The sequence below is a fragment of the Manis pentadactyla genome, chromosome 12 (genome assembly GCF_030020395.1).
Source record: "Manis pentadactyla isolate mManPen7 chromosome 12, mManPen7.hap1, whole genome shotgun sequence".
Lineage (NCBI taxonomy): Eukaryota > Metazoa > Chordata > Mammalia > Pholidota > Manidae > Manis > Manis pentadactyla.
In genome coordinates, this window is record NC_080030.1 from 4974364 (window position 1) to 4985384 (window position 11021).

Genomic DNA, 11021 nt, shown 5'->3' on the forward strand with positions numbered 1-11021 from the left:
TCCTTGTCCCCGACTGGGGCTGCTGTGCTGCGCGGCAGGGATGAGCCTTGGCCCTCCCACGCTTCCAGGGCAGCCCCTGCAGAGGGACTGTGGTCCTCCGGTGCCTGGATGAGGGGAACCTGAGGCCTGGTGGGAGCAGGAGGCACGTGGCCCCGTGGCTGATTGGAGCCTGCTGGCCCCAGGGTCAGGGCCACGGCAGAGACGGGACAGCTCAGGGGTGGCAGGGACCCAGTTCCCTTCCACCCGCCTTCCCTGCACGGTGCTTGCGGGGAAACTAGTTCCGCTCATTCACCACCTCCTCAGCTGTCTCCCCCAGGTGGCTCCCGGCAGCGCCTCCCTGTCCTTAGGGTGCTTTGTGCCCCTTGGCACCTGTGAAGCCTGAGGATCACAGAGGACAAGACCAAGGCCCAAGGTCACACAGTCAGGGAGAGGCTCAGGGGAGCTAGATGACTCCAGAACACTCAGCCACTGGCCAGGCCACTCCTCCGCCTGTCCCCCAGGGCTGGCCCCTGCCCTTCCCGCGCAGTCACTGCTCCCGAGGGGGTATCCTGTTCGCGGGTGGAAGCCCTGGCGGAGGCTGGGGGCCGCTGGCCAAGACGAGGGCTTGGCCGGTGGAGAAGTTTCCATCTTAGAGCCAGGAGCCGGTCCAGGCCCCGGGGGCCCAGGGCTACACCTCAGGACCCCCAGGGACCAGCCCCACAGGGGTGAAAGGGTGGAGGTGGCCCGGAGCCCGCTGTCCCTTCAGCTGCTCCCAGCTGGAGCATCAGCCATCCCGAGGCACTGGGGCTTGCCCCGCCCCCAACGGGCCTGTGACTGAGCTCTGGGGCCTCAGGTTCCCCATCTGTGAAACTGTTCCCGTGTTTGTTGTGTGCCCAGTGCAGACCCTCCGCAGAGAATAGTGTCCTTCTCCCATGGAGAATAAAGGGCTCACCCAGGGTCACGGGGACAGCTCAGGATGGCCGGTGACCACCAAGGGGCTCCCCAGAGCTAGGCTCCAGGGCTCTGGATTTGACAGTGATGTTTGCTCTGACTTGGACAATGCTGCGAGTGGAGAAAGGCCTTACACTTGACAGGGACACAGCTGGACACACTCCCGGGGGGTCAGAGGAGGAGCTGGCCTGCCCTGGCCCGGATGGGGCCCTCGAGGCCTGTGGGCGGCAGAAAGGAGCTGGCGGGTTCCAGGCAGGATGGGAAAAGCAGGGCCAGTGGCCGTCCCCACAGGGCCATCTGCAGCTGCAGGTTACAGGTCAAGGGCCCTGTCCTTGGGGGCCCAGGTCAGCAAGGTGGGAAAGCCATCAGGCTGGCCTGAGGGAGCCGGGCAAGGGTCAGGCTGCGGTTGGGCAGCCGCCTGCGGGGCGGGACTGGGACTTGCAGAGGCACCGACACACAGGCCACAAATGTGAAGACACAGTCACACACACAGACTCAATAGGCACACACTTTTGCACACAGACACACCCTCAAGTCACACACATGCAACAGGCACAGCTGCTAATGTGTACACACGCACGCACGCACGCACGCATGCACAAGCCACACATGTGTACACACTGGCACACACACGCAGAGCAGCCCCAGCTGCCGAGGTTTGTGGACTCCCGGCAGCCCGCTCTTGCTACCCGCCCGCCGCGCCTCTTGTCTCGCGTCCTTGGCCCGAGCTGCCCTAATCCCTGTCTCGTGTCCCGCAGCCAGAAGATAAGGGGCAGCTGCAGCCCCAGATAAAGGAGGTGCAGCCACAAATCCGGGGCTGAACAGCAGCAACGGGCACTGAGCCTGGGCCACACCTGCCCCACTGCAGCCACCTCACGCGGCCTGGCGGACAGGGATGAGGGACAGGGAGAGGGCAGGGGGAGACGGAGGCCTGGGGGGACAGAGACCCAGAGGAGGAGACGGAGACACGGACGGGGAAAGCGGGGCGGAGGAACATGGCGGGGACGAGACACGTAGAGAAAGACATGAGAGGGACAGAGGGACCCAGAGAAAGAAATATTGACAGAGCAAAAAAACATTTTTTGAGACAAAAACAGGAAGAGGAAGAGAGACAGGCAGAGAGCGAGCTAGTGACTTTGCAGGGGGGCAGTGTCCCCACCGCCTACCTGGGGGTCTCCCCCCTCCTCAGGGAACCTAGTGCCACCTGCCTCGTTCCCTCCTCAGATGAGTCGAGGTCAGGCTTTCAGAAGGTGACTCGGACCTGGTCCAGGGTTGGGGGGACATCTTCCTCAATGTCCCCACACTCTCCAGGGTGATACCTGGGACGTCTTCAGCCCTCTGCCACAGCCTCAGTGAAGGTGGGACCCCCAACAGCAGGCCCTGCCCCTTCTGTGCCTCAGCTCCCCCAGCCATAATAAGATGCATTCACTCAGCAAGTGTTCACTGAGCACCTACTGTGTGCCAGGCTCAGTGCTGGGGAGACAGACTGACTGAGGCATTTCTGCACTCCCAAGGGGACACTCAGGTGCTGCAGAACCTGAAGGGACACTGGACCCATCCTGAGCAGTGGCCGGAGTGGCTTCTAGAAGAGGAGGGGTTGAGAACTGATGGGTGAATGGAATGAGCAAGTTGACCCGGAGCAGGGAATAGGATTCCTGGAAGAGGGAACAGCATATGCAAAGACTAGGAGGTTAAGACTGGCACATGGGAGGTCTGGAACGAACTTGGTGCTGAATTTAGGGTGTGGGGAGGTGATGAAGGATGAAGCTGAGGAAGGCAGCAGGGACTGGGTCATGCAAGAATTTGGGGGCTGTGGTACATGGCTGCAGCAGTAGGGAGCCATGGGAAGATTGGGAGCAGGGGAGGACCCTGTCGTACTTGTGTTTTAGGAAGGGCTGTGGGAGGCTCGGCTGTTGGGGGCAGGACGGGAGATTGAGGCCTGGAAGGTGGGGGGTGATGGGAGGGGGCGTGACCTGAAGAGACTGGAGGAAAAGTGGGTGAGGACGTGGGGACCCGACCCGCAGTGGGGGGAGGGACGGGAGGCGAGGCTGCTGCCCTGGTCTCTGGATCAGGACAGTGGAGTTAGTCCCCGGGGCAGGGACTTCCGCAATCCTGGATTCGGGTGGAGTTGGGATGAATGCCTGTTTCCTCCACACGTGGTGAGAGAGAGGAACAGGTGGGTGAAGGCACGAATAGGGCTTAGAATGGGGGCTGGCACACAGGAGCGCTCAGTAATTGTTTAGCTACTGGCAAACGTTTAACATTGTACCATAGCAATAGGATAATAAATAATAATATTACTGCATTAGTATTAGTATCATGGCTATCAGTGGCCAGTCCACAACCCCGCCTCCGCCCACGCAGTAAGCCTTCCTGGGTTGCCTGGCACAGAGGACAGGCCATCCCAGAGCAGGACAGGGAGTCCTTGGATGGCTTTCTGTGGAAACTGAGGCCCAGAGAGAGGCGAGCACGTCCCCGAGGTAGGCTTCTGCGGGCCTGTTTCCCCACCTGTTCAACTGTCTCCCCAGACTGGTCTGGGGGGGGGCCTGTGTGACGCTAGGAAAGTTTTCCTACTAGTAGAACTTTAGAGGGCAAGACACGGGTATCTCTGGAGGGACGAGTGAGCTTCCGTCCCCAGAGGTGGGCAAGCGGCCAGGCAGGAAGTTTCCCAAGGCCTGAGGTGGTTTCTGTTTTCCAGTCCGGTTCCACCGTTTTATGCCAATATGGCCCTACAGAGGGCAGCCGAGGCCAGAGATGGAATGCACGCCGCTCGTACCCCAGCCCCACTGCGCTGTGCGCCCTCAAGGGCAGGGATTGCCTGTTCTGTTCACTGCTGTTATCTTCGGCATCTAGCACACAGGCGCTCAACAAATTATTTTCTGAATGAACGTCCGCATCAACGTAGTGGGACTTAATTTTCTTTTAAAACCGTAGCAGGATAACAAAACACTACCGTGGGCCGACTGTGGCGCGCGACAATGCACTTTGCAAGCCCTGGGAGGATCATTGAGTATTCCCGGTCCCCGCAAAGAGATCCTTACTTAGGAACTGAGGCCCCGCCCCCACCCAAGCTCCGCCCCGTTACGTCAACGGTAGTGCAATAGCGACACCTGGAGAGGCCCAGGCATGCGCACTTGCCCACCACGAACGGGAGGACACAAGCACGACCCGGAAGGCCTTCCCGCCACACTCCGAAGGGGGCGTGCGGTGGGGGGAGGCGATGGCGGAGGGAGCAGCGGAGGCCTCGGTAGAGAGCGGTGGCGGTGGTGAGTCGGGAGCCGGCGCGCCAGAACGGGGAGTGGCGCCCATTAAACCGCAGTGAGTTGCCGAGACGGGGAGAAACTCTCGGGGCTTTCCCAGCACCCCTAGTGCGGCCCAAGAGGTGGATGCTGGTTGATGGGGCAGCGCCCCAGGCCTGGAAGTTGTCGGGCTTTTCTTTTTGGATCCTCCGTCCGCCATCAGAATCAGCGGCGGTAGCTGAAACCGTGCACGTTGGTGGCTGTCACACGCGCAAAGGATGCCGCGGTGCATGCTGGGACTAGGCGTGGACCGCTGTGCATGCTGGGACTGTAGTCCCAGAATATTGCAGGAATTGCGCATGTGCACCGCCGGCTAGCGTCAGGTACAGGCTGGGTACTCGTGTCTCATGCGACTACCACGAGGCATGCTGGGGCTGGTAGTGCTGAAGGGACTGCCGGGAAGTGTGACGGCTGTGGGGGCCCTTCCACCACCCCGTTGCAAGGCATGCTGGTACGTGTACTTTTACTGTACGTGGACGGGCCTGATTCCTGTAGCTTGGCTCAGCACTCTGGGGAGTGGAGACCCAGGGACAAAGTAGATCACTGTGGCCTTGAGATGCGCCCGGGCTGGCAGCTGGCCGAATCCAACTAGTGAGCTCCCCATCAGGAGAAGCATGTAAGAGGGGGCAAGTGTTATCAGTCCCCTTGTCCAGCGTTCATTGAGTCTGAGCTCAGCAGAGGGACCCCCTCGACAAGCCCTACTCCCTTCCCCTGCCTCCCTGCTGGCAGATTCCGCACCACCAAGAAGCAATTCCATGATTTTCTGGAAGCCAAAGGGCAGACGCCCTGCCAGGAAACCGAGGCAGGAAACCTTGGTGGCAATGACCTGTCTGAGCCCGAGGCCAAGAGTACCCGACTGGAGGATGGGCACAAGGAGGACAGGCGATCAGGGGAGGCGGTCGAACCCCAGGAGGAGCCGCAGGTTCAGAAGAGGGCCCGGGGCCAGAACAGGGGCCGAGCCCACCTGAAGCCCACCCACTATGACAGGAACAGGCTCTGCCCCTCCCTGGTCCAGGTGAGTGTCATTGGTGCTCTAACGTCTGGGGGCCCTCAGTCTGAGCCTCTGTGTCCCCCCCTCAGTCCTCGGGATGTTGGAATGTATCATGGTTTAGTTTCCAAGATGAGGAAGCTGAGGCTCAGTGCGGTTGCTGACCGGCCCCAGGACACAAAGCCACAGGGGCAGGGATCTGACGGCCACACCCAGCTCGCTGGGCTCCCTCGGCCTTTCCTCTCCCGCCACCGCTCCGCTGCTTTCTTGCAGGAATCCGCCGCTAAGTGTTTCTCCGGCGACCGCTGCCGCTTCCTGCATGATGTGGGCTGCTACCTGGAGACCAAGCCGGCTGACCTGGGCCCGCGCTGTGTGCTCTATGAGACCTTCGGGAAGTGCCCCTATGGCGTTACCTGCCGCTTCGCCGGCGCCCATCTGGGGCCCGAGGGCCAGAACCTGGTGCAGGAGCCGCCGGTCCAGGTCCCGCTGGTCCGCAACAGCCTGGACAAGGCCCTGCAGCTGCAGCTGCGGAAGCGCAAGATCCACTTTGAGCGCGCCGAGCGGGCCCTGCGCCAGCTGAGCAAAGGCCAGCTGCCGGGCTCCACCCCTGCTGCTGCGGACCCCGAGCCCGTGGGGAGCGAGGGTGCCCCAGGGCAGGACGGCTGTGCCGCCCAGCAGGCCTCCCTTGGGGCAGGCGCGGGCGCCCCTCCCAGCGCCTCTGTGCAGACCTGTGGGCCCCTGACCGATGAGGACGTGGTGAGGCTGCGGCCCTGTGAGAAGAAGCGGGTATGTGTCTTGGGTTTCCTGTCGAAGATGCCGGCGGCTTGCGGGGCACAGTTGTCGGACCGGACAGACCCTCCCAGCCCCAAAGAGACGGGGCTGGGGTAGAGGGAGGCAGTGGGAGAGGCCTCCTGGCAGAGGGGCTGTTGGAGCAGGGATTCCGATGGGTGAGTAGAAACCCTCCAGCAGAGGAGAACGTGGAGGATCGACTGACCCTCGCAGAGGACCGAGAAGGGCTGCTGGGCCGGGGGGACAGGGCAAGGCACGTCCCTCAGTGCGGGGGGAAGGGAGGCCCCAGAGGGCCTGGAAGTGAGGTGGCAGTCACGCCTCGCTGCGCGTTTTCTCTCCCTCCAGCTGGACGTCAGCGGCAAACTGTACCTGGCCCCCCTCACGACGGTAGGACTCCCGTGGGCCAGGCCGGGTGGTGGCAGCACCGTCTCCTCATAGTGACCAGCGTCTCCTCTGCCTGTGGGTCTTGGGACCGGGGTGGGTGTTCAGTGTCCCTGCCTGCCCCGCCCCACAAGGGTGTGTGTCCCCTGCTGCCCCCAGTGTGGGAACCTGCCCTTCCGGCGAATCTGTAAGCGCTTTGGGGCTGACGTGACTTGTGGGGAGATGGCCGTGTGCACCAACCTGCTGCAGGGCCAGACGTCCGAGTGGGCCCTGCTCAAACGCCACCCGTGTGAGGACATCTTTGGGGTCCAGGTCGGTGCTGCCCCGAGGGAGGGAGGGAAGGAGGGAGGGAAGAGGGGGGCTCTCAGCCGCCAAGTTTCAGAGCAAGTTCAGGGATGAGGAGGCCAGTGGTTCAAGTGCCCCCCGTGGGTCTTGGGGCGTGTGGGAGTCAGGCCTGGTGTCCTGGCGACCTTCTCTGACAGCCTCTCTCCCTGCTCCCCCCTCTCGGTCTCTGGCTCTCCCTGCATCTCTGTGTCCATCAGTTTTTCTGTCTCTTGTCTGTCTGTCTGTCTGTGTCTCTCTCTCTCAGCCCGTCTCTCTCGGTCCCTGGGGTCCCTCTCTCTGTATCTGATCCTCCGTCCCCCGGACTTCCCTTCTCCCTCCCTCCCTGTGCGGCCTCCCTCCCTCCAGCTCCACGGCTGCTCCCGGGAGCAGCGCTACACCAAGCTGGCCGACTGGTGGTACATCGAGCAGTGTGTGACGGCGGCCAGCCCCATGCCCCTGTTCGGTGGGTCCCCTGCCCTTCAGCTCAGACCTTCCCACCCATCCTGCCATCGGAGGCCACACACCCGGGCCCGTCCCCAACCTGGGACCCAGCCCCACCAGGGGACCCAGGGCTGGCGAACAGTCCCCAAGACCTGGTGCTCCCGCCCACGTGCGGCTCCCTGAGACCCCAGCCTCTGCCCCTCAGGAAACGGGGACATCTTGTCGTGCGAGGATGCCAACCGCGCCATGCAGACTGGAGTCGCTGGGGTCATGATTGCCCGGTAGGCGAGCCCGGCGGGGGAGCAGGCATGTGGGAGTTTTGTCCCGGCGACTGGTGCCTCGGCCTGGTTGTTCGTCCCCGTGGGCGGCTCTGCCGGGACGGGGACAGAGAGATGCCTGGGTCGGCGCTGCGGGGGAGAAGGGCTGGGAATGTCTGCAGCTGTTCTGGGTCCAGGGCCGCAGCCCTCGTGCTGGGCGGCTGCGTGAGCGCAGCAGGGAGGGCGGTCCGGCGGGTTCGGGGACGCGGGCACTGACTGCTGCCCGCCCCGCAGCGGCGCCCTGCTCAAGCCGTGGCTGTTCACGGAGATCAAGGAGCAGCGGCACTGGGACATCTCGTCGGCCGAGCGCCTGGACATCCTGCGCGACTTCACGCACTACGGCCTGGAGCACTGGGGCTCGGACACGCAGGGCGTGGAGAAGACGCGCCGCTTCCTCCTCGAGTGGCTCTCCTTCCTGTGCAGGCGCGTGCGGGGATGGTCCGGGCGGGGTGCGTGGGGACGCCGGCCCAACCTGCCCCCGCCCGTCTGCCCGCAGGTACGTGCCCGTGGGGCTGCTGGAGCGGCTCCCGCAGAGGATCAACGAGCGGCCGCCCTGCTACCTGGGCCGTGACTACCTGGAGACGCTCATGGCCAGCCAGACGGCCACCGACTGGATCCGCATCAGGTGCCCGGGGAGCCTCAGCCCTGGGGGCGGGGGCGCCCGGGCCCTGAAGGCCGTGGGGCGTGCTGGGCCCAGGCCTGACCGTGCCCCAACTCGCCCTCCTCACAGTGAGATGCTGCTGGGACCCGTACCCCCCAACTTCATCTTCCTGCCAAAGCATAAGGCCAACGCGTACAAGTAGCCGTGGCAGCCGGCGCAGGGCGTGTGAGGGCCCAGCAGCAACCCGGGTGCTCGAGAAGACAATAAATTTTATTCTTTTAAAACCCAGGCTTTTCTGTGATTCTGAGCATGCCCCTTCCCCCCACTGGAACTTTTCCCTCAACAGCAGGTGACCCTGTCCCCAACAGCTCATTTCCTGTTCTCTCTTGTTCACCAAAGTCCCAGCTGCCCCCATTGGCTCAGCCCCGTGCCAGTGCTGCTGGTGCCCAGAGAGGCCTGGACCACAGGTCACCGGGGCTCATGGGGGGGGCCTTGGCCTCCATGGCTATGGATCAGGGTGGGCTGCCTGGAGGCAAGGGCCTTGGAGCCATCAGGCAGGCATCGCTGGCAGACAAGGCAGCGGACTAGGCCCAGAACCTGCCCCGCCCTGTGTGAGGCCCGTCGCTGGCTGCCCCGGTCTCGCGCCCCCCACCCCTACGGAACCCTGCGAGTGGGTGGGCCCGCAGCCTGGAACCTGTTGCCCCGAGTAACCAAACAGTACTCTGCAGGGCTCAGCCTGTCCTCTGGGTGGGCTTCCTGCACTCCTGCCTGTGCTTCCCTGGCCTGCCTCCCCATGCAGCCCCCCAAACCCTTCTGCACACCCGCAGCTCCCCAAGGAGGCTTCGGCCTCCAGGGCCTGGGCGGCGGCGCCGAGGGCCCAGGCAGCCAGCCCGCTTCTGCCTGCATGGAGTCTCTGGGTACAAGCTGGGGGCCGGCGGGGGGCCTGCCGGGGCGGGAGACGGGGGCTGCGCCCACCTGCCTCAGCACTGCCTGCTTCTCTCGTCCACAGGCTCCTCCAACTTGTACCATTCCCCAAAGCTGGAGAAGGAAGGGTTTCTGGGCTCTCCAGCAGGTACCGGCCTTCCCCAAATCCCCGAAGAGGACGTGAGTGGGCCGGTGAACGGGGCCCATCTGGCCCCCCTGTGCCTATTCCCAGGCAGCTCCCGAAGGCAGGGCCTCTGTGCCCATCCCAGGGGGGCCCCCAGACAAAGGTCTCTGTCCCTAAACAGGGCCCTGAAGGCAAGTCCTGTGTCTTGTCTCCCCAGACAGACCCTCCCCCAAAGCCAGCTGGGTCCCTAGGATTCCCGCCCTGACTTCGGGTCCCCAGACAGGGCCCTCAAGCAAGGCCCAGGGCCCTAGACTCCGAGATGGGGCCCCAAGAGCAAGGCCTGTGTCCTTCTCCAAATGGGCCGCAAAGCCGGGCCCGTTGTCCCTCTTCCTAAATGGGGGCCCAAGGGTGAGGCCTGTGCCCCCACTCCCAGACTGGCCGCCATAGCTATTCCTGGGGTCCTTGACCCCGTGGCGGGTCCCCGAGGCCAAGACTTACAGCCCTATCCCCTAAATGCACCGCAAAACCAGGCTCATTTTCCCAGTTCCCCCGACGAGTCCCCTGAATTTGGGCACTGTCCCCCATGCCGCCGCCTCTCAGGGTGCCACTTCCTGGCCTGCAGGTTTCCAGATGGCACCCTGTGGGTGCATCTTTGATCCCTGCGTCTACCAGATCAAGCGGGTCGACACTGACATCGGCCAGTTACCTCTGTACGAGCTGGTGGCAGTGGACGGCGGGGGGCCGGCTGGGGGCCCTGCCTCGCCCAGCACCCTCCTCCTCGAGCCCCAGCAGCATCTGAAGGTCTCGCCGCTGCCCCAGCTGTACCCTCACTACCAGCCAGGGCCTGAGGGCCCCCAGTACCTCATACCCGACTTCCCACCTGAGGAGCCCGGGCCAGAGGTCCTGGGCTTTGTGGGGGATGGGGGGCCCCCAGCATTTGTGGAGCCGCCCCCACCCGTGCTCACGGAAAGCCTGGGCCCCCCTCCACCCAAGAAGATAAAGGTGCCCCAGCTGACCATCACCATCTCTACCGAGGCTGAGCTGTCCCCCGGCATCTATGACCGCCTCAAGAACCGCCTCAGCCGGTTGAACGGGCCCCTTGAGCCCCCGGCTGTCCCCATCCAGGAGCCAGAGGCCGGCTGCTCCAGTCCGGGCCTGCTGGACCCTCTGGGCCCCGGGGAGCCCGAGATGCCCGCGGGAGAGGCCCAGAGCCTGGAGGCAGCCACGGCCTTCCTGCCGCCTGAGCAGGTGCCGCTGGAGGACGTCATGAGGCTCTTCGACTGCCTGCTGGGTGGTGCCGAGCGTGAGGGGACGCCAAGCAAGGCCCCCGGGCCAGCCCTGCCCGGCAGCGGTGGCGGTGGGGCCGACCCGTCCAGTGACATCCGCTCGCTGCACTTGCCCGACAAGCTGCTGTCCTTCGACTACAGCGTGCCTGAGGTCCTGGACACCATGTCCAGCGTGGACGACCTCTTCAACTTCAAGGCCCTCGAGGAGGAGCCACTGCCCCACCCCGGGCTGCCGTCTGTCGGCACCGCGCTCCCTGCTCTGCAGCCTGAGCTGCCCAGCAGGAGGAAGGCTGGCGCCTCTGCCAAGAGAGGGCGGCCCAGAGGCAAGGCCAGGCAGGCCGCCGGGCCCAGGCAGGGCCGGGCAGCCGCCCCCCATTAAAGCGTATTTGACTGTAGCTCACTGGCCAGTTGCTGCTATTGGGGTCCAGGGTCGGTGGGCTGGGGCCTGGACCGGGGGGCTCTGTCCGCTCACGCAGCCCGTCCAGAACCACACTGCAAGGCCTGGCAGGCCCCCAGCGTCTTCTGGGTGCCCGGTGTCCAGAGCCAAGCGGGGGAGCCCCAGACTCATGGGGAGTTCAAACTCCCTCATCTCCTGGCCCCAGAACATTGGAGTTGGG

The 11021-nt window shown here is 64.2% G+C and overlaps 2 protein-coding genes across 2 annotated transcripts; both read left to right on the top strand.

The window, feature by feature from the left end:
• Positions 1-4027: 4027 nt before the first annotated feature.
• On the top strand, positions 4028-8354 carry LOC118911200 (tRNA-dihydrouridine(47) synthase [NAD(P)(+)]-like). Its single transcript, XM_057489759.1, has 10 exons — positions 4028-4248; positions 4959-5244; positions 5491-6003; positions 6352-6393; positions 6547-6699; positions 6930-7174; positions 7358-7433; positions 7704-7892; positions 7966-8094; positions 8200-8354. Exons 1-9 carry the CDS (start codon positions 4151-4153, stop codon positions 8038-8040), a joined length of 1677 nt encoding a protein of 558 aa, XP_057345742.1. The 5' UTR covers positions 4028-4150; the 3' UTR covers positions 8041-8094; positions 8200-8354.
• A 402-nt stretch (positions 8355-8756) lies between these two features.
• Positions 8757-11021, top strand: LOC130680010 (proline-rich protein 22-like). The gene is made up of 3 exons (XM_057489776.1): positions 8757-8987; positions 9080-9142; positions 9741-11021. The coding sequence occupies exons 1-3, from the start codon at positions 8864-8866 to the stop codon at positions 10781-10783; spliced, it is 1230 nt and encodes a 409-aa protein (XP_057345759.1). The 5' UTR covers positions 8757-8863; the 3' UTR covers positions 10784-11021.